This window comes from Schistocerca cancellata, chromosome 5 (assembly GCF_023864275.1).
Source record: "Schistocerca cancellata isolate TAMUIC-IGC-003103 chromosome 5, iqSchCanc2.1, whole genome shotgun sequence".
Classification (NCBI taxonomy): Eukaryota; Metazoa; Arthropoda; class Insecta; order Orthoptera; family Acrididae; genus Schistocerca; species Schistocerca cancellata.
This window is the reverse complement of record NC_064630.1, coordinates 52,871,973-52,896,573: the sequence shown is the minus strand read 5'-3', so window position 1 is coordinate 52,896,573 and position 24,601 is coordinate 52,871,973. Positions and strand designations below refer to the sequence as shown.

At 37.1% G+C, this 24,601-nt stretch overlaps 1 protein-coding gene across 1 annotated transcript in view; it reads left to right on the top strand.

Annotated features, from left to right (window-relative positions):
- Positions 1–15,670, top strand: part of LOC126187848 (uncharacterized) — a 356,937-nt gene extending 341,267 nt beyond the window's left edge. The window contains exon 10 of the mRNA XM_049929160.1: positions 15,531–15,670. Within this exon, the coding sequence (XP_049785117.1) occupies positions 15,531–15,652 (122 nt within the window). The 3' untranslated portion in view covers positions 15,653–15,670. The remainder of the gene's footprint in view (positions 1–15,530) is intronic.
- Positions 15,671–24,601: the final 8,931 nt, after the last annotated feature.

Here is a 24,601-nt window from a genome sequence, read left to right as displayed (position 1 = left end):
CTTCAATGATGGACACTCACCTGAAGATGGCTGGACGACTGCAAGCTGAAATGTGACAAGAAGTCAAAATGATTTGGCTTCAATCCCAAAATCAAATCAAACATTCAATACACTGGGAAAACTTGAAGAATTACAAAGGATAGATTGTTACTCACATTATAGAGGAGATGTTGAGTCACAGACAAGTACAACAAAAAGAGTGCTAAATACTGGGTGTTCCATTCAAATCCATGTCGGATCACAGATTTATTCAGTCTGCCTTTAACCTAGGCTCTACTTCTCAATAACATGAAGATTCACTAGAAGTAATATGTGGTTTGGATTGCAGGTTAAACCCTAGGGGCCATTTCCCCAGTTGGATAACTGAGTAGGTTAGCAACCCTCAAGTTGCTGAAGTGGCATCCAATTGAAGGACTTGCACCAAGCCATCATTGTTATCACCACCACCACCACCATCATGACTACCACTGCACTATTAATGAAAGTTGCATATGTTTTTGTGCCCTAGTGCATAAGTCTGATAACAGACTGAGAGGTAAAGCAACACCATTGTGTTAGTGGAGGTACAGTATAATCTCCCTTTAACATTCCTAGAATTAATGTTTTCCCATGATTTACAACATTTTTTTATCACTCCTGTCAAATTTCCTGTGTTCACAATGCGCTAGGTCATTTCCCCCCCCCCCCCCTCCTTTTGTGGATTTTAGCCTGAAGGCCGTACAGACATACGTGCCTAATCAGCCAGTGTCATTCAAGCAGTGAAACAGGCTTCACGAGTGTAACAATGAAGTTTGTGAATGCAACAATGGCAATAGAAAATTATTCAATTACACAATGAGCATTTATTTATGATTCATATGTGCGTACAGAGTCCACTTGTACTGTTTGGAGATTGTTTGAATGGAAGTTTGCAGGTGTTTGAGTTCTGAGTCATGATGCAGTTCACAAATTAGTGAATAGGTTTCATGAAATGGGAAGAGTTCAAGACAAGAAGCATAAACGACAGCATACAGTGCACACAGAAGCTCATCTCAATGACATTGCATACCACCAGGAAAATTCCCCTAAAAAGTCTCTTAGACATCTTTCGCAGCAAACACAAATGTTGTGCACCTCTGTACGAAGAGGTGCTAATCTGAAATGGCTAAAAGACACTATAAAGCATCAAAGCATCAGTAGTACAATAACTTCAACCTGGTGATCCTGTGCACTGAGTCAAGTTTTGTGAATTGGTTTTAAAACAAGTGCATGATGGTGAAATGGATCCTTACCTCACTCTGTTTTCAGACAAGGCTTCGTTCTTTTTACACCGGTATGTTAATTCCCAAAACTGTCAACACTGGAATGCAGATAGACCTGTGCTTCACGAGGAACCCCTTCATGATCAGAAAATAGTGGTGTGGTGTGCAATTAATGGTGACAGAATAACAGGCCAATTTTTTAAATTACACAGTTACAGTTAAAGAATATGTGCAGAACATTATATGACTGTTTTTTTTAATGAAGTGAGTGAAAGAGAATAAAGCTTCATGTTTCTCCAATAGGATTCGGCAAGGGCTCATCCAGCCAATGTTTCTTTGCATGCAATTCACGATGTGTTCAATGAAAGAGTGATTACTGTAATAACAATATCTGGCCCACTAGAAGTCCCTATTTAACTCCATGTAATTTTTATTTGTGGGATGCACTGAAGAACAAAGTGTACACAACAAATCCTCACACAACAGAGGAACTCAAGGATAATGTTTGTGAATCAATTAATTCAGTATCTCAGAGAGGATTACATCATGTGATTAATAACTTCTTGAATAAATGTCACAAATGCATGGAAAATAATGGCAGTCAGTTCCAGTATCTCTTTGCATGGCATGGGCGAGTACAAAACTTATTTGCTTATGTTTTAAATGTAGTCATGTCGTACTGCAGCAGTAGACGGGCAACACGGCATCTGATTGCCGGGCAACGGAGTGCTCGCTACCCCGCATCTACTGTGCCACACAGGCGATCATCAGATAAATGGAACACTCAGTGTTTGAGCTTTTGGCCAAAAGGCTTTCTTCTAAAGCAGAGAACACACACACATGCACACAAGCATGACTCATACACACATGGCAACTATCTATGGTCGCTGGCATTTTTTAGGAAAAATTGTTATTTGCATCTGTAGCAATAAAGGCTTCTTCATAATACACAATTACTTGTAATATAGCCATACAATAAACACTGTTATTGTCATGTAGGTAGCAGAAATTTTCAATTCCTGAATGCAAATAATCAGACAGTTTTCAGAGAGAGTGGCTAATGAGATACTTTTTAATTTTAATAAAATGAAATACAATAATTTATTTTACTAGAATAATATTTTTTAAATAACTGGGATTTTCAGTTTCTTGCTTTGTGATGTATAGGAGCTTGTTGGATCCTTTACATCATAGCGTGTACTCTTCTTGTGATTGTGCAAGTCACATAATAATGCCAAAATCCTTAAAAAGAACTCTGCAACAAGTGCAGCTATCTGCTTTGCACAATGTTGTTACTGTTCACTTCTGCTGGATAAATACTTTATTTGCTTGAGGTGTATTGTCTCAGAAAATAATTCAGTATGACAAAGTAGCATGAAAACATGCAAAATAAGCCAGCACTCTTGTCTTAAGATCAATATAATGAGTAATATTTCTAAGAACAAAACTGCTCATACCTCGCATACTGTGTTTTGTTGACATGCTGTGTGTCTTACACCCACAGAAACTAACTTATTTCCTCTTTTTCCTCATAGTCAGTCCATCATCACTGCAGTGGAATGAATATTACATTTATTTAACTTATGTGCTATTGTCTTCGTTCAAACTGCCTTCTAACAGCTAAAACTGACGATATTATCAGAATGTTGATTTTGACATGTTTATGATCCAGTCCTGTATATGATGCTGTTTGTGAATTTTCCAGTAATTTTATAGTCCCCCAGCTGCATACAGTGTCTCTCCTGATGTTTAGCCTTTATATCATGAAAAGATCTTCAGTTTATCTTCAGGTATCAGCACTAAATACTGAGAGCACTAGAAGTAGGAAATGGAAAATTATTCTTCCCTTTTGAGACAATATCTCCTAATTTAATTTAATTACTTTCTCTCATTAATTCTGGGCCACCAGTATTTTGATGAGTGAAAATTTCTATCATGGATTTTTCTTTCATTAATTTAATACAGGCCAGAAGCTGTTGCAAGTACTCAGTAAGCTGAAAGATCACCTTAAGTTGCATTACTATTACTCAAAAGGATAATGAAAATTGGAGTTAGTGCTTTTCTTTCACAGAAAGTGAGAGATTATTTTTATATATAAGGAAATTTGAATTAGCCACATACTGGTGGCCTATTGCTACACTCTGAATGAACAACACCATTGACGCTAGTACTAGCAGTTACTGTTATCTTGAAAATCTGGAAGTATTTGCAAATTTGACATGGAGGAGGATGCTAACATTACTTAAATGAATACAAGGTGAACATTTAACCCATAGGTTTGGAGTATTTTGTAAACTATGCACCTTGACACAGCAATTCATATACAATGTTACTAGCTTCGATCACAGGTATAACAAGATCAATTCTTTTACATTCTTACAAGAAGGAATACAATAGATCATACATTAAAAGTATTCCTCTGTAGAGGTTAACGTAAACTGTTTATTTCTTGCTTACATAATTAATGTCCTTTTGTTCACTAAAAATCCATTTTTTGTCATATATGAACAACAAACAGTGGATCATCTTTATTTATGTTGCTTTCATCTTTTGGCCACTTCCACATTTAATGTTCTTTAACATCAGGATGCTATGTGTGTTACAAGTGGTGCGCAGGTTAATTAAACGTGGAGGCTTATCAATAGATAAAGGACTTTTATAAGTAGTAAATGAATGCTGGAGGAACTTTAAGATCCCAGACCCTTAGTAAATGGCTTAAGTAGTCTCTCTCTTCAAGAAAGGGAAATGCAATGACTGTAAAAACTATTGTGGCATCCGCCTCCTAAATGCTGCCAACAAACTATACTCAAAGACAATCAATAATCACTTGCAGAATGAGATAGAAGCTGTTATTTCTGAGGAACAACATGGATTTATATCAGGTAGTTCATGCACAGATAATGTGTTTGTAATTGAGAGCATTATATAAAAACATCAGACACTAGAAACCGATGTGTATGTTTATCAACCTTTAGAAGGCTTTCAATTGAGTGAGCCATGATAGCCTATGGAAGATTATGTCTGAATGTGGATATCTTTATCACTTTATACAGGTAGTGAAAGATCTTTATAAAAGTACACACATTGTAACAAAACACAGGTAGGAATCAATTAAAAGAAATAATTACTTACTCAACTGTAACACAAGGGCGTGGACTATCACTGATCCTTATATCTACTTTGATTTCATTCTTTGTAAATCAAAATGTAATGTATACAAAGGAATTAAGATAGCAAATGAGAAATACCTGAATGCATTTCTGTTTACAAATGATATAGTTATTATTGAAGAGAATGAAGATGACCTCCAAAGATCAGAACACCACCTGAACAAAAGTGTTAAAATACAACTTACATGTTTCTTGTAATAAAACAAAAATAATGTCATTCTGAGGAAAATCTCCAGTGAGATCAAACATTGTTTTAGATAATTCTGCTGTAGAAAAAGCCTCTCAGATCTCTTATTTAGGCTGTGCTATAAGTTAAAATTTTGACCCTAATATTGAAAACAAAAGTCACAAATTCCAAACTGTCTGTGGTAGCATTAGCAGGACACTTGGTCATAAATTAGAAAAAGAGTTCATCATGAAATTCTGTATTGTTCTTTGGGAATGCAAGCTGGGTTACTACAAGAAAATAAAATTCAAACAGCAGAGATGAGGTTCCTAGCTGATTCTTATACTGTATAAATAATCTGATTATCTAGATTCAGTGACCACAGCGTGGCAAATAGAAGTGACAGTTGTAAACTTACTTCTGTTGACAGATGTAATGACTTATTCTGTGGTAAGTATGTAAGTTGTCATGTAAATAATAAGCTAATAGTAGATGGTGAATGGCAGATATCTGTTGTAGAAAAGAAAGAAGAAGGAAAGGCAACCACTCACCAATAGCTGACTAATGTATAATGCATAAAAACACACAACTGAAGACAATCTTTACATTAGCTTTTGTGGTCTTGCTCTTACTCTAGTAAAAGTACTTTTATTCACACATGACCACACAGACACCAAAACAGCCACACCTGTGACCAAGGCAAAACTAACTGTTGATTATTGTTAGTGCTTGCTTGGGTAGATGAAGATAGGAAGGGGGTAGGAAAGGAAACACAAAGCAAGGAAGGGGTAGCAGGATAGTGTAGGGCAGATAACTCAATGGAATTAATTCAGAGGGTAGGGCATATGAGAGGTAGAGAGAGGGAGGGAAGGGGGAAAGCAAGGGGAGGAAATGAGAGGAAGAGAGAGATGCAGAGGGAGACAGGGAGGGAAAAGAGAAAGGGGGAAAGGGGGAGGGGGATGGAATAGGCCAGGAGAGAGGGAGAGGGAGAGGGAGAGGGAGAGGGAGAGGAGAGAGAGAGAGAGAGAGAGAGAGAGAGAGAGAGAGAGAGAGAGAGAGAGAGAGAGAGAGAGAGAGAGAGAGAGATGGTATGCATGCAGTTATGGTATTTTGTATGCCCAATTATGCAAACCTGTATTTAATTTACAGGCTACCTTTTGCCACCATCTTGGAACAAACAATGAATATGCTGAAGACTTTGATTCACTGAACCCATACTATCTCAGATGTTGATAACTTACATGTGGAATTGGAATACCTCCAAACTATGTTACTGGAAGATGGGGTTTGATCTCCGTAGATATATTGTGTACCATGGACATAAAAATGACAGAGCAAGGAAGAGGATTAGGATATGTCCATCAATACAGTACCCTACCTGCCACATATTGGAAATACTTGCATGAAAATGGGAAAAGTAATTTGAAAACATAAGGTAAAAGTGATCTTTCATCCTTTGTCAAAGATCTCGGCAATTTTGAAATTGATCAAAGATGACTTAGAGTTGTGCAAGGCAAATCTTTATAGGATTTCACATGAGAGCAGGGAAAACAGCACACATTGGTCAGGAGTGCATTGTGGAATGCCAATGGCAGACTCACTTTCAGAAAGCCAGGAAGTTCACTATCACTGGACATTTTATTTCTACTAATACTTCAATGAAATACAATGAAACAAAAATTGTGGCTCATAGGCATAACTTTTGGAACCTCATCATCAATGAATTAGTGGAAAACTGAATATCTGAGGCCCTTAGCAGCAGAAATGGCAGTTTCCAGTTAGATTCTGTATGGAATCTTTGTGCTCTGCATACCCAGTACTGTCCTGTGATTTTACCACATGGAAATGTTCGATCTGATTTTGATCAGGTTAGTTTTCACCTTGGAGACCAGTCTCAGCAGTGCACAGACTTGCAACAGAAGTGCTTGTACTCAAGCAAAGAATTCACATGGACAACAGGTACACCAAGTATGCACAGAGATGTTTTTTAAGTAGGTAGGCTCAGCATACTGTCACCAGAATACACATAAAGATGGGCAGAAGAATCATGGCAACAGGTTACTGACATCCAGTAGTTTGCCCAAAATTTTATGGAAAATAACTGGGCTCATTTATAACACAACCAAAATATTTATCATGCATCTGTAATGTTGTTCCTGTGGTCTTCAGTATGAAGACTGGCTGTGTGAAGCTCTCCATGTTGCTTTACACTGTGCAAGCGTCTTCATTTCTGAATTACTGCTGCAACCTCCACCCTTCTGGATCTGCTTACTGTATTCATCTCTTGGTCTCCCTCTAAAATTTTACACCCTACACTTCCCTCCAACTTTAAATTGGTGATCCCTTGATATCTCAAAATGTGACGTACCAACCCATTGCTTATTCTAGTCAGGTTGTGCCACAAATGTCTTTTCTCTCCAATTCTATTCAGTACCTCCTTATTAATTACGTGATCTACCCATCTAATCTCTAATATACTTCTGTAGCACCATATTTCAAAAGCTTCTATACTCTTGTTGTCTAAACTGTTTATGCAAATGAAGTCCCATGCTTCTTGACAGAGCGTAGGGGCAGGACGCAGGAGAACCGCACTGCCGTACTAGGCAAGGTCTTAATGGAGGTGGTTTGCTGTTGCCTTCCTCCAGCCATAATGGGCATAAATGATGATGATGAAGACCACACAACAACACCCAGTTGTCCCCACCCGGAATCAAACCTGAAACCCCATGCTCGGAATCAAGAACGCTAATGTGAGACCATGAGCAGTGGACAAACTGTTTACAGTCCATGTTTTACTTCCATACCTGGCTACTCTCCAGACAGACACCTTTGGAAAAGACTTTCTGGCATTTAAATCTGTATTTGATGTTAACAAATTTGTCTTCTTCTGAAACGCTTTTCTTGCCATTGGCAGTCTACATTTTATATACTTCCTGCTTCAGCCATCATCATTTATTGTGCTACCCAAATAGCAAAACTCATCTACTACTTTAAGTGTCTCATTTCCTAATCTAATTCACTCTGCATCACCTGACTTAATTTGACTACCTGACTTAATTTGACTGCATTCCATTATCCTTGTCCTGCTTTTCTTGATGTTCATCTTATAGCCACCTTTCAAGACACTGTCCATTCCATTCAATTGCTCTTCCAAGTCTTTTGCTGATTCTGACAGAATTGCACTGTCATTGGTGAACCTCAAAGTTTTTATTTCTTATCCGTGGACTTTAATTCCTTCACCAAAGTTTTCTTTGGTTCCCTTTACTACTTGCTTAGTGAACAGATTGAATAACATTAAGGATAAGCTATAATCCTGTCTCACTCTCTTCTCAATCACTGCTTCCCTTTCATGCCCCATGACTCACTGCTGCTGTCTGGTTGCTGTACAAGTTGTAAATAGCTGTTCGGTCTCTTTATTTTATTCCTGCTACCTTCAGAATTTGAAAGAGAGTATTACAGTTAACATTGTTAAATACTTTCTTAAAGTCTACAAATGCTATAAATGTAGGTTTGCCTTTCCTTAATCTGCCTTCTAAATAAGTCATACAGTTAGTATTGCTTCGCGTGTTCATTCTCCAGAATCTAAACTGATCTTCCCCAACGTCAGCTTCAACCAATTTTTCCATTCTTCTGTAAAGAATTCTTGTTAGTATTTTGCAACCATGACTTCCTGAACTGATAGTCTGATAATATTCACACCTGTCAGCACCTCTTTGGAATTGTAACTACAACATTATTCTTGAAGACTGAGGGTATTTCACCTATCTCATATATCTTACACACCAGATGGAAGAGTTTGATCATGGCTGACTGTCCCAAGGCTATCAGTAGTTCTGACAGAATATTTTCTACTCTGGGGCCTTGTTTCAACTTGGGTCTTTCAGTGCTCTGTCGAATTCTTCTCTCAGTATCATCTCCTCTTCATCTATGTCCTCTTCCATTAAATGATACTGTCTACTAGTTCATCTCCTTGTACAGACCCCTACTTCCACCTTTCAGTTTTCCCTTCTTTGCTTGGGACTGGTTTTCCATCTGAGCTCTCAATACAGCTGCTTCTCTTTTCTCCAAAGGCCTCCTAAGTTTCCTGTAGGCATACTTATCTTTTCCCTGATATAAGCTTCTATATCCTTATATTTGTCCTCTAGCCATTCCTGCTTAGCTATTTTGCATTTCCTGTCAATCTCATTTTTTAGAAATTTGTCTCCCTTTCATCTGCTTCATTTGCTGCATTTTTACATTTTCTCCTTTTATAATTTAAATTCAGTATCTCCTGTGTTATCCAAGTATTTCTACAAGGCCTTTTTTTACCTATTTGATCCTCTGCTGCCTTCATCTCTTAAAGCTACACAGACATCTTCTACTGTATTTCTTTCCCCTGTTCTAGTCAGTCATTGCCCAATGCTCCCTCTGAAACTCTCAACAACCTCTGGCTGTTTCGACTTATCCACGTTCCATCTCCTTAATTTCATACCTTTTTGCAGTTCCTTTAGTTTTAATCTACAGTTCATAACCCATAAATTGTCGTCGGAGTCCATATCTTTCCCTGGAAATGTCTTACAGTTTAAAATCTGCTTCCAAAACCTCTGTCTTACCATTATATAACCAGTCTGAAAGCTTCTAGTGTCTCCAGATCACTTCAATGTAAACAACCTCCTTTCATGATTCTTAAACCATTTGTTAGCAATGATTAAATTATGCTCTGTGCAAAATTCTACAGGGTAGCTTCCTCATTCATTCCTTCCCCCAGTCCATATTCACCAACAATTTTTCCTTCTCTTCCCTGCTATCAAATTCCAGTCCCCCACCACAATTAAATTTTCATCTCCCTTAACTATTTGATTAATTTCTTTTATCTCATCATACATTTCTTCAATCTCTTCATCATTTGTAGAGTTAGTTGGAACATAAACTTCTGCTACTGTGGTGGATGTCAGCTTTGTGTCTATCTTGGCTATGATAATGCATTCACTATGCTGTTCATAGTCTAGCTTGCTTGCATTCTATATTTGTATTCATTATTAAACCTATTCCTGCATTACCACTATTTGATTTTGTGTTTATAACCCTGTATTCACCTGGCCAGAAGTCCTGTTCCTCCTACCACTAAACTGCACTAATTCTCATGATATCTATCTTCAACCTATCCATTTTAAATTTTCTAACCTACCTGACCAATTAAGGGATCTGACATTTGATGCTCTGATCCGTAGAATGCCAGTTTTGTTTCCTCTGATAACAATATCCTCCTGAGTAGTCCCCACCTGGAGTTCCAAATGGGGGACTATTTTACCTCCAGAATATTTTATCCAAGAGGATGCTATTATCACTTAACCATACTCTAGAACTGGATGCCCATGGGAAAAGTTTTGACTGTAGTTTCCCCTTGCTTACAACTGTTCACACTATCAGCACAGCAAGGCTGTTTCGGGCAATGCTACGAGGCCAGATCAGTCAATCATTCAGACTCTTATCCCTGCAACAACTGAAAAGGCTGCTGCCCCACTTCTTGAACCACACATTTGTCTGGCCCCTCAGCAGATGACCCTCTGAAGTGGTTGCATCTACAGTGTAGCTAGTTGTGTTGCTGAGGTATGTAAGCCACCCCACCAGTGGCAGGGACCATGGTTCATGGGGGGGGGGGGGGGGGGGAAATCTTTAATGACTATAATTCAGTAAGCATAAACTATCTTTAATGATAGTAATTTAATAATCATAAACAGAAATACATTTACTAATGTTGCAAAATCTTACAGACTTACAAATAATAATGTATGTTAGCAAATACTAAACATTATTAGCATCAAACAAATTATAAAGAAATGGATGGAAAATCAAGAATTAAATCTAATATATCTGCAATGTATCCTACATTCCCGTACTACCCTTTCCTCAACATTTGTTAATCCCTGGCCTTAACCAAATCTATCCCTTTCCTTGCTCCCATTCCAGCACTACACAGCCTTCTGTCCATTCTGCTAATGCACTCACAGTCTTTTTTCCCCTCCTCTATTCCTCTCCTTTTTGACTTCCCCCCCCCCCCCCCAACCCCTCCCCCCTTACCCGTGTCTGACCTCCTGACTGCACTAAGCTGCCCTACCCTGTCCCGACCATGTCCCTGAATGTTTCCACAAAGCAGCACTTTATCGTCCCCCACCCCAACCCTATTATCCTTCCCCTTCCTCATCCCAGCCTCCTCTTTAGCCCCACCAACCAGATAGCTTCTCCCATCATGAGCAGTTGCCTGCAGTCCAGTGTCCATGGCCAAGGATGGGGATCACATGTGTGTGGGTTGTGCTTGCATGAATATGTGTGTGTGTGTGTGTGTATGTAGTCTACTTTAGAAAAAGGCCTTTTTATTGTGCCTGTCTGCAACTCAACACCTCCTCTATATGGTTAGTAGCAATCTGTCCTCTTCATAATATTGTCATAATATATATGAAGATAGATTTGTACTCACCAAACAGATGAGGCACTAAGAAGTGAACAGGCACTTAGAAACAGTGGTAAATTGCTTAACTTTTAGATAACACGCACACACACACACACACACACACACACAAGTAGTGGCATTGGCTGGGGTGGGAGGTGGAGAAATAGAACAAATGTGGATACTGAAAGGGATAGGATTGGTTTAGGAAAGTTCGTGGTACTGCAGTGTTTGTAGATGTGCACAGAGGAGGTAACAGACAACTAGGCAAGAAGGCAGATAGCAGGGTAGGGGACTGCTAGGAGCAACATAGAGAAAACAGTACAATAAGAACAGAATAAGAATGCAGCGCAGTAACGATGGGCCCAAAAACATGCCAAGTGGACCGCTCAGGATTGGCATCACATTCTCTTCACCAATGAGTGTCACATATGCCTTCAATCACCAGAGAGGATAACAACATTGCTCGACTAGAGTGGCCAGCATATTCTCCAGACATGAACCCTATTGAACATGCCTGGGATATATTGGAAAGGGCTGTTTATGGATGAAGTGACCCACCAATCACTCTGAGGGATCTACGCCAAATCACCATTGAGGAATGGTACAATCTGGACCAACAATGCCTTGATGAACATGTGGAGAGTTTGCCACAATGAATACAGGCATGCATAAATGCAAGAGGACATGCTACTGGGTATAAGAGGTACTGGTGTATACAACAATCTGGACCATCACCTCTGGAGGTCTCACTGTATTATGGTACAACATGCAATGTGTGGTTTTCATGAGCAATAAAAAGTGTGAAAATGATGTTTCTGTTGATCTATATTGCAATTTTTTGTACAGGTCCCAGAACTCTCGGAACCAAGGTGATGCAAAACTTATTTTGATGTGTGTATATCCTCATATACAAAACTGTTTGTTTGAAGATATAACTGCAGCAGTGCCATGATGGGCTCTCAAAATGAAACTGTTCAGTATCAGTCTGTTTGAGTGCCATATCAGGAAGTCGTTTATAGTCATACAGAATCCTTCATCCCTCACGCTTTTTATGTTCAGAGATCCTAACCAGCTGAAAAATGCTCCTGTCAGAGCACAAAGAAGGTGAATATGCTTCTCTTTAAAAGACGCTGAGAGGAAAGTGGAGACCAGCTGCCTCAATCCACATTCCACCTTCCACACCAAAATTTTGGCCTGTGAACATATTCACTTTCTTTTAACACAGAATGTTCTAAATCCTTTTACCCAGTCTGTCTTTGTAGTGAAGCCTTCATACTCAACATCTCTCTCTCACTGCCACTGTCTGCATACAGGGTGATTCAGGAGGAATATCACATAATTTGTGGGATGATTCAACATGTGAAAATAAACTGAAAGAGTGCTATGAACTTGGAACTGGAGTGGGTTGAAGACTATGAGGGGGTTAAAAAAATCCTGGAATGGAGTTTGTTCAATATGGATTTCTGCCACTAGGCATGTATCGCACAACTCATTGCCAGTTCAGTACCACCTGTGTTGTCAACCAGACTTGTTCTGTTTATCTGTAGTGAATATTCTGATAGCACTATTTTGTTCTTGTTTCATTTTTTATGATGGTAAATTTAAGTGAACAATGTACAGCTGTGAAATTTTGTTTTCTACTCTGTAAAAATGCTGCTGGAACTGTGTTAATGATGAAAGCTGCTTACCAAAATGATGCAACCACTCTGAGGGATCTACACCAAATCACCATTGAGGAATGGTACAATCTGGACCAACAATGCCTTGATGAACTTTGCCACAACGAATACAGGCATGCATTGTGTACATTGTGTACAACTCGAGTGTACAAGTGATTCACTCAATTGAAAAATGGCCACATGCTGATTGTAATGTTGTCATACCTCATTCTGGACTTCCACCAACTGCCTGAATCTACAAAAATATTGACAAAAATTTGAGAGCTTGTGCTCACAACTGTCAACAGACAATTGCTCAACTGTCAGAGATTAGTGGGTTATCTTGGAGATCAGCTCAGCAAATTTTAACAGAAGATTTGGGAATGAGAAGGGTTGCTGCCAAGTTTGCTCCACAGGTTCTGACTGGCAATCAAAAGGAACAGCAAGTTGAAACATGTCATGTTTTGAAACAACAGCTTGAAACTGATCCAGATTTTCTGAAGGTTATTACATTACGACTCAGAAACAAAGCAACAGTCAAGTCAATGGAAGACGTCATCATCACCCCGTCGAAGAAAATGTCGTCAAGTTAAATCAAACATCGAAAAATGCTGATTTGCTTTTTTTGATGCCAAAAGCATAGTTCATTTAGAGTTGGTTCCCCCAGGTCAGACCTTCAAACAAACCTTTTGTTTGTAAGTTTTAAGAGGATTGCACTATAGTGTTAACAAAAATAGACCCGTTTTGTGACAAACAGTAATCTGGTTCTTCCACCACCACAAAGCACCTGCATGCGCAGCCAACTCTGTTAAGACAGTTTCTGGTTAAAACTGACATGGTTCTGCTACCCCACACACTTTACTCACCTGACCTGGCTCTGTGTGACTTTTTCTCATTTCTACACATGAAAAGGGTTCTCAGTGAACATCTGTTGTGGTACGATTGATGCCCTGATGATACAGCCTGTGTTCCTGCCAAATCACATGACAATTGCAGCATATGCACATTTCCTGATAGAAGACCTATCAGCACTTTTGGAAGATATGACATTATAGCAATGACATTAGTTATACCTGCAACATGATGGCTCACTGATTCACCATACTAGACAAGTATCCCAGTATCCGAGTAACACATTCCCTCAATGGTACATTGGCTATGAGGGACCCATTACTTGGCCTGCCAGGTCACCTGACCTAACCCCATTTGACTTCTATTTTTGAGGCTCGGTAAGCGGAAAGTGAATGCTGCACAGGTGGATACATGTGACGAACTTGTCACTCACATTACTGATGCTGTTGCCTGCATTAAAGCCTGCCAGGATGATATTCGATGTGCAACACAACACACCCTTCAACGCATTGACAAGTGTGTTGAGATGGGTGGGAGCTCTTTGGACACCTCTTGTAGGATGGATCAGTCACCTATCCCACTATTATTCTGTCCACCATACAATTTTGGTAAATAATACTCACACTTGTCTTCATAATCATTCATAGCTGTGTGTAGTCTTCAACCCACTCCAGTTCCATAATGATAAAAAATTGGACACATGTTCACAAGACTCTTTCAGTTTATTTTCACATTTAGAATCACCTCATAAAGTATGACATTCCTTCTGAACCATCGTGTATGTCTCTCTCCCACTGTCTCTGCCCCTTTCACTGTCTCTGTCCTGTTGCGTGTGTCCCGTTCTTTTTCTCCCTCATTGCCATTGTCTCTTAAGTAGTGAAAGTTTAACTATAACTACCCTGTACCTTGATGCATTTACAAACTTTGACACATGTAAACAACAGATAAGTACTTTCTTTACTCAATATAAGGTTAAAGCAGTTCACTTTACAGTACTTTACATAAAAATTTAGAACATTTTTAGGATATACCTACAGTACCCAAAATAATGTGGTGTTTGGTTTGAAAGTAGAAGGAATTTTGTATGTCAAAAGCTTTTTTGTAAGGTGCTTATGCTGCGACATGGCACCATTGAATGATTTCCATGTTAAGTCAACTTCTATAGGTGTGAAGTGGCCCTTATACAGAGTCAGTAAATCATCAAATTTTATTTGAAGAAATCTCAACCAAAAATATAGCTGGGTGATCTCAGAACCCTTGCAACAACCCCAGAACTATTGCCATGTGTTTACTACATTAGTTAAAACTACATTGCATCTCTGACTGGATGTTAACATCTGGCTCTGATAACAGACAATGAGACTAAAAGTTTCAAGGTTCCTGAGAACATAATCATAAGAACACATGGTACAAATTTTCATGATTTTCTGAGAACAGAATTTATAGAAGAAACCATACCCACAACTGGTATTTCTGGTGCCCAAAAATCATGGTTTTTTTGGGTGTATCTTGATAATAGGTAAAGATTTTCTAAAACAAGGAAATGAAGTGTCTAGATAAAAGTCTAAAGGATGGACACTTTTCTAGATAAATGTCTAAAGATTTTACAGTTAAAAATTGAGCCAGTTTGTTTTTCTAAGAAATTAAATTAATATGCTTAATTAAGCTTTAGTGGATTGTAATGTACAAACAAATCTGGAGAAATGTTACTTTTAGTTTAAGAAAATTCAACATTCTTACTATTATTATTATTGTTGTTGTTGTTATAGAATTGTGAGTTACTAAACCATTTTGTTTCATGACAAATATAATGTTTTGTATATCTTACTCAGTACTCAGTTTGATAACATTATCATCTTTTACAGATAACTGTAACAATCTGTTATTTGTCTATGGCATCTTTCACACAAAATGATAATTTTAAGTGTGTTCTTGTTTTGTTTTATTTTGCTATGATTTACCAATTTCTGCCAGCATTGTTTTTAATAATCAAAATTTATGTATCATTTGTAGGTAGGACAAGACCGTTCCGGCTGGCTTTTCATACTGACAGCTCTGAAGCTCCAAATGATGTTGGGAACAGAGGTTTCTGCCTCAACTACATTCAACAGCCTTGCTCTGCCTTAAATGGGTGATTTATTTTGTAGGCACCAGTAAGGGAAACTGTTATTATTGAAAATTCATGTTAACTAATATGAGCTGTGATCAAAGAGTTTTAGGAAATTTTGTTTTTCTTAAAGACTTTACTTATTCATCAACATCAACTTTGTTCCTTTCAAAGTAGCCCCCTCAAATATAATACACTTGTATCACTGCTTTTTCTGATCTTCGAATCACTTCTGGAACTCAGTTTTTGTTATCGTGCTGAGTTCCTTCATCAATTCTGCTTTTATCTCATCAGTGGTGGCAAAATGATGTTCTTTCATGTTGCTCTTCAGCCTTAGAAATAGAAAGAAATCACAGGTGCTTGAAGTCTGAGGGGGCCTTGTACGGTGAATATGGTGGCCGATGCAGCATAAAGGTTTTGTTTTTTGGCAAAAAAATCATAAACAGGCATTGACATGTAGTGGGACCGTTATTGTGATGCAATTTCCATGAGTGGTTTTGCCAACATTCTGTTTATTTTTTTCAGACTGCTTCACACCTATGACACATAGCTTCCAGATAGTACTCCATATGGACCTTATGACCATAAGGCAAGAACTCATGATGTACTATCCCATTGTAATTGAAGATAACAGTGAGAAGAATCTTCTCGCACGATAAGATGTGCCAAATTTTTTTGTGTCTTAGCCCTTCAGGCTGTTTCCTTTGGGACAATTGGGGGTTGGTTTCAATGTCATATCCATATGCCCATGTTTCATTACCTGTTATAACTGTCTTTAGACATTCTGGATCATTGTTGACTTCATTCAGCAATTCCTGAGCAATGACTACACAGAGTCATTTTTGGTCGAAATTCAACACTTTTAGAACAAACTTTGCTACTACATGTTTAATGGCCAGACCCCAAAAAATTGCATGGAATGAGAGAAAAGATATGAATAAATGATCGGCAACCTCTCTATTGTGTTTTGGCAATTTTCCAGAAACATTTTCTTTACTTCTTCTGCACCGTCATCAGTAACTGAAGAGCTAGGACATTCAGGGCAGTCATAATCTCCAATATCTTCTCAACCCTCTTTGAAACTTGTATACAACTCTTTAATTCTTGTCTTACTCATAGTACGTTTACCAAAAGCCACAGTCAATATTTCTAAAATGGTGCTGCACTTCATTCCATTATTCAGCAAAATTTAATGCAGATTCTTTGATGTACCTTTTCTGAAAGCAAAGATTTGCCAAGCACTCAAAAACATGTATACCCTTTTTGGCTGTCAACAATAAGCTAAAGGTTCAAAACAGCTGAAAATGCAAAAATACATCTGGCACATGTGTTCCAAAAAGAAAAAAAATTGGAAATCAGATTATAAAGCTTGAGAAATTTTAAAAAATTCCCATTACATTTTGATCACACTTCTTTTCTCAAATAATATATCTGCATAAAAATTCAGATATCACTTAGTACTGCCAATGTGTGTGGAACAGTTATGTGAAAAACAAAGAATTGAGCTATCTGAATACAACAGCAATATTATGAAAAGGACAGATTGCTACTCACTACTCAGAGAAAATGATGAGTCCCAAACAGGCACAATAAAAAGACAACCAAATCTTAATAGTCTTAGTAGCATGTCTGCAACTCAGTGCCTGCTCTGTGTGGTGAGTTGTAATCTATCCTTTTCATAATATTGTTGTTATTTCAACCCTGACTTCCACTGTTTGAATACAATACTGATTGCACTTATATGTTATTCGATTTATTGAGAATGATATGCCTTTATTGTGTAGTGAATGTTTTCTTATGATAGTTGTTTTCCATCAACAGTATAGACATTTAACTAAATGTAGTTTGAATAACATGTTGTTGTGATAAAAGTACTCAGTCTTCATTGTACAGTATATGTGAATCTGTATGTAAATTTGCATTTTGTTTAATAAAAACAAGTTGTATTAAAAAAAAAATATTTATATGCTCTTATGCATGCAACAGACAAATACTTTCAGTGCAATATATTTTTTGCAAATAAAGACAAATTGTATATATGACATATGTCAGGGGGTATATGATATGTAAGGTTCCAGAAGAACCAGATAGGAATTGAGAAACACACAGGAAAAAGAAAGTAAGTCAGCTTTTTTTGTCAAAGTTACTTCATGCTTCGTTCATGAGGCTTAGAATATTTTAGGGGAGAAAGAGGTTAATCACAGAGATACTGGCTGTTCCAGTGTATATGTACCTACAGGGAGAATAGAGGAAATGATCCATAAAAGCCACACTGTATAATAGAATAGAATAGAATATTTTTATTAGCCTTTCAGTATTTTTCACACAATTGGTTTCGCCAAAGTTTACAGAGGGTTTTAGTTTCAGTACGATATTCAAGTAGTTACAGAAAGGGGAGAAAAGGAACTAAAGACCTTTTCTTCAGCATTATGTAAAACAATGTTTTATACAGTAATTAAATACACACATAAGAAAAGAATCACAGTAAATAACTAGTTTATATAATATCAAAACATTTTCTTCATAACTATAGAATTGTTGTTTTTTAGCCAGGTTTGCAATGTATTCTTATATTTATTTAGTGGTACTGTACGAGCTGAGCATGGTAACTTATTGAAAAATTTTATGCTTAAGTACTTACAGTTATTATGGACTACAGCAAGTCTTGTGAAAGGCAAGCCCAGCAGGTGACTGTTTCTTGTACTGTGTGCATGCACATCACATCTCATATTCAATTTTTTCAGATTTTCTCTGGCATATATTAGACAGTTGTATATGTACATGCTTGGCACTGTCATTACACCAAGAGATTTATAATAATTTCTGCAGGACTCTCTGGGTGCTAACCCCTCCATGCACCTGATTGCTTTCTTCCACCATCTGAAAATACATTCAGCCCCTGGGGAGTTACCCCAAAGCAATATTCCATATTGCAGTTGGGAATTAAAAAAAGCATAGTATGAGTGGAGTAGCAATTGCTTGCTCACACGGTTTCTTAATTTATACAATAAGAAAAGTACTCATGCTAGTTTACTACACAGATAATTGGTGTGTCCTTCCCATGAGAGCTTTTGGTCTATGATTAGTCCAAGTAACTTCACTGTTTTGTTTTCATTTTTAGTTACTTTGAGATTAAATATTATTTCTTCTGGTTTTGTTTGATTTATGCACAGCTGGTTAGCCTGACACCAGTAATTAGCCATTTGCATCATTTCTCTATTTTTGTGCAGTACACTCTGTAAGTTCTCTCCTGTACTTATTAATATCATATCGTCAGCATACAGTATGTTCTTACATGGTATGTAATTTGAGAAGTCATTATTTATTTATTTATCATCCCAGTGATCACATACAGAAAAGGTCCAAGAACAGAGCCCTGGGGTATTCCTCTTTCTATAGGGAGTATTTCTGACCTCTGCTTATTTGCATATACAAGTTGTAACCTATTACTTAGATAAGATCTGAATAGTCAGAGTGTGTCATCTTCAATGCCATAGTGTTTTAACTTTTTGATGAGTATGTCATGTGACACCAAGTCAAAAGTTTTGCTCAGGTCAATAAGTGTTCCAGACATTGATACTCTTTTTTCATACCCTTCATAAACATTGCTTACCAAAGCTTCTACTGCTTTTACAGTTGATAGGTGTGACCTGAAGCCAAATTGTCGTTCATTTAAATTTTTGTTGGTTTCAAAATACCTGTATATCTGCTTATGCACACCATTTTCTACTAACTTGGATATGATTGGTACTATTGAAATGGGTCTGTAATTATTTGGGAGGTTTCTTTCACCTTTTCTATACACAGGCAATGTAACTGTGAGCTTAAGACAGTCGAAGAATATCCTTCATCAAGTACTCTGTTTGATAGTGAGAGAAGTGGCATTTCAATTTATTTTGCTATACATTTAATGAGGAGATTACTGAGTCCATAATAATCTTCTGTTTTGGAATTACTTAATTTGTTTATTGACTTATGAATATCATTTAATGTGATTCGGGTCCAAGTGAACTTCTCACTTCTTGTCTGTTTTGCACAAGTGAGCAATGCATCAGAGGCAGAATTGATGAGTGGGGTGGTGATGCAATTTACAAAATATTCATTGAGAATATTGCAGTTAATAGGGATACTCCTTTCTTTATTGGTATTATTAATTTCCCTTTTAATGACAGTCCAGGCAGCTCTACATTTATTTTTAGAATTTAAAATATATTCATCATTTGCCCAGCATTTAGCATTTTTTATTTCTAATCTGTAAAGTTTTCTCATTTTAGTGTAATTTTCCTTGTCCCTATCACTGTTATGAGTTTTGTCTTTCATAATCATCAGTAGTATTCTGAGTTTGTTAAGTTGTGGGGTGTACCATTTGTTAGTGTTTTGTTGCTTATGAGTAATATTACTCTGGTACCTTTTGGTTACCAAGGGACAAGTCATTTCTACTATATGCTTGATCCCTGTCAGTAAAATGGACAATCATTTATTAATCGTTTTCTTGTTATCCATTACATGAGTCCAATCCATTTCTTTTAACTGGTTTCTCATTTTGTTTACATTGGATTCAACTAGAATTCTATATGTCACTTCTCTCCCTGTAGAACTGAAGGCTGACTTTTCTATTTGAAGCCATAGCCCTGCATGATCTGATATTCCTAATTCTATTACATCACATTGTATGGAGTCTCTTTGTACATTGCTAATTATGTTATTGAGGCATGTGTTCAGTCTAGTGGGTTTTTCATTGAGACAGTAATAGTTTAATGACTTCAGAATGTTAATCATATGAATTACATTTTTTCTCTTTGCCCTTATATCTATGTTAATATCACCTACAATTACAATTCTATGCTGTTTATATTTTGACAACAACAATATTAAAGTATTAATTTTTTCTATAAATCCTATCTCATCAGAGCCTAGGATTCGATAGATTGAGACAATTACAGTTTTCTGTTCGTGCATTACCACACCGGCTACTTCTATTGTAGCTTCAAGGCATATTCTACTAAGGTCTATAACTGAGTAATGCAATTCAAGGTTACTTTTGACATATATTGAGACCCCTCCATGTGAAATACTTTTTCTGCAGTAGCTTGTAACTAACGAATATCCAAGAGGAACACACAAGTCTATTTCAGTATCTTTCATCCAGTGTTCATTGATGCATAGAACACTGCAGTTGATTTTATTGAGCCAGTATTGTAATTCATTGATTTTACACCTAAGAGATTGTACATTTACATGAAGGAGGAGGAAACTGTCACTGCTACATAATGGTATTCTACTTTCACAGAACCTTCTGTATTCATTTATTTTCGCTACATGATCTAGAGTTGCACAATTATCTGAATGAATTAGACTGCTGCAACAGTGGATTTTTCATATTTTCTGTTAGCCAACCAGCACATAGCTAAACAATTTTGCCCTAATCTTAAACTATATGCACAGTTTGTTTTAAGAACTATGTTTTCGTTAGTAGTGTTGTTATTAGTGGCCTAAGGTGACTAGCAGTAGATTTTCCTTGTCTTTGTTTTTCCATGCCTTGTGAAGGCTGAGAGCTTGTCTCTGATAGATGAAAATATTGACTTATGAACATCATACTAAAGAATTTAAGACAAAGGAGGGTTAAGAGATGCAATCAACAAGCTTAACCCATATTCACATGAGCAAGATTGGCCATGAGCAGCTACTCAGCAATTTTTGACAATACCAGAAAGATCAAAGATAATTAAAAGTTCAGTTACTGTTGATTATCTGTCTTGACCTTACTGCAATTTAATTAAAGAGAATTACACCAGACGTGTTTCATCTTTGTTTATAAAGCATTTTCCAGGATTATTCTGCAAATCGGTACATTTGTACATTTTTTATTGTTTTAGGTTAAAAACAGCATTTTGTTTATAAAGTTGGCATGCTAGTTACATATGGTGTTTCTTTACATATTATAATGGTACAGCCTCCCCTAGGACTCATATGAAATGTCCAATACCACTTTTTTTTATATGCATCTGGATAGTTATAGACAATTCAGTGCTACTAAGGCCTTGTATGTGTGTCTTTATATATATCATTCGGTCTTATTTGATAAAAGGCTTGATATTCATTGCGAAGGCATGTGGAATGTTGTAGAAGGATGTGCGTTGTTGTAATTATTGGTGGATTGTTGTCATTCATAAAATTATGTACATATACTAAATTAAGTAACTAATCAAGAAATTGAAGTAATAAGTCCTTGGAAATAAATAACTAGAGACTGTAGAGATGTTAGCATTAAAAATCAATGCTTCTTATGAACAAAATTGTAATCTAAAAAGCCAGTACCCTTAGACCACACTATCTTGAGAAACAGCTTAAAAGTTATTACCAAGCAACGTATTTTCATTTGTTATTTATTTTTATGTCTTCCTCTGTAATTAATATTTTTTGTATATATTTATTTATTGTTCTGTGGGACCAAATTAAGGAGAAGTCTCCCTGGTCATGGAACGAGTCAATACATGAAATTATAACACGATATTAGAAACAGATAAAATGAAATATAAAAAAACATATTCAGGTGACAAGTCGTAAATTTAAATAAAGAAAATCAACAATGTGACACTGGAATTTGCTTAATTTTTTAGCTCTTCCAGGAGCTCCTCGACAGAATAGAAGGAGTGAGCCATGATGAAACTCTTCAGTTTAGACTTAAAAGTGTTTGGGGTACGGCTAAGATTTTTGAGTTCTTGTGGTAGCTTATTGAAAATGGATGCAGCAGAATACTGCACTCCTTTCTGCACAAGAGTCAAGGAAGTGCATTCCACATGCAGATTGGATTTCTGCCTAGTATTAACTGAGTGAAAGCTGCTAACTCTTGGGAATAGGCTAATATTGCTAACAACAAATGACATTAAAGAAAATATATACTGTGAGGGCAATGTCAGAATTCCCAGACTATTGAATAGGGGTCGACAAGAGGTTCTCGAATTTACACCACATATAGCTCGAACAGCCCATTTTTGAGCCAAAAATACCCTTTTTGAATCAGAAGAATTACCCCAAAAAATAATACCATACGACATAAGCGTATGGAAATATGCGAAGTAGACTACTTTTCGTGTTGAAGTGTCACTTATTTCAGATACTGTTCTAATGGTATATAAAGCAGCATTTAGTTTCTGAACAAGATCCTGAACATGGGCTTTCCACAACAGCATACTATCTATCTGAACTCCTAGGAACTTGAACTGTTCTGTCTTGCTTATAATATGCCCATTCTGTCTGATCAAAATATCGGTTCTTGTTGAATTGTGTGTTAGAAACTGTAAAAACTGAGTCTTACTGTGATTTAGCATCAAATTATTTTCCACAAGCCACGAACTTATTTCATGAACTACGTTATTTGATACTGTTTCAATATTACACACAAGATCCTTCACTATCAAGCTGGTGTCATCAGCAAACAGAAATATTTTTGAATCACCTGTAATACTAGAAGGCATATCATTTATATAAATAAGAAACAGCAGTGGCCCCAGCACCGACCCTTGGGGAACGCCCCACTTAACAGTGCCCCATTGGGACTGAACATCACTACCAATCTCAATATCGCGGAGAATTACCTTCTGCTTTCTGTTCTTAAGGTAAGAGGCAAACCAATTGTAAGCTACTCCCCTTACTCCATAATGGTCCAACTTCTGCAGTAACATTTTGTGGTCAACACAGTCAAAAGCCTTCCTTAAATCAAAGAAAACACCTATCATTCGCAACCTTTTATTTAATCCGTCCAAAACCTCACAGAGAAAAGAGAATATAGCATTTTCAGTTGTTAAACCATTTCTAAAACCAAACTGAACATTTGACAGCAAATTATGTGAATTTAAATGCTCCAGTAACCTTGTATATACAACCTTCTCGATAACTTTAGCAAACACCGATGGCATAGAAATAGGTCTAAAATCGTCAACATTATCAGTGTCTCCCTTTTTATAAAGTGGCTTCACTACCGAGTACTTTAATTGGTCAGGAAACCAACCACTCCTAAAGGAAAAGTTACATATATGGCTGAGTACTGGGCTAACATACATAGAACAATACTTCAGTATTCTGCTAGATACCCCGTCATATCCATGAGAGTTCTTGATCTTTAGTGATTTAATTATTAACTCAATCTCCCTCTTGTCAGTATCATGGAGGGGCATTTCAGGTAACAGTCTCGGAACACTTTTTTCTAAGAGCGCTATATGATTCCCTGTTGGGACTAGGTTTCTATTTAGTTCACCTGCTATATTCAGGAAGTGATTATTAAATACTGTACATATATGCGACTTATCAGTAACACGGACATTCCCACTACGCACTGATTCTGTATCCTCGACCTGTCTCTGCAGACCAGCCACTTCCTTTACAACTGACCATACGGTTTTAATTTTATCCTGAGACTTAGCTATTCTATCTGCATACCACATACTTTTTGCCTTCCTAATAACATTTTTAAGCACCTTACAATACTGTTTGTAATGGGCTGCTGCATTTAGATTTTGACTGTTTCTAACGTTTTGATATAATTGCCACTTTGTTCTACAAGATATTCTTATCCCTCTAGTCAGCCACCCAGGCTGCCTGTTTGTGCTAGTACCCTGTTTTGAATGTTCTAACGGAAGGCAACTTTCAAAGAGCATGAGAAAAGTCTTGAGAAAAGCATTATATTTATCGTCTACTGTATCAGGGCTATAAACATCTTGCCACTCTTGTTCCTTGATAAGGTTTACAAAGGTCTCTACAGCAACTGAATTAGCTTTCCTAAACAGCTGATGACTATATTTAACACGTGTTGCAGCACAAAAATCTTTTAGAGTTAAAATTTGTGCATCATGATCTGAAAGGCCATTCATCTTTTTGCTAACAGAATGCCCTTCTAGTAATGAGGAATGAACAAAAATGTTGTCTATGGTTGTTCTACTGTTCCCTTGCACTCTCGTTGGAAAGAATACGGTTTGCA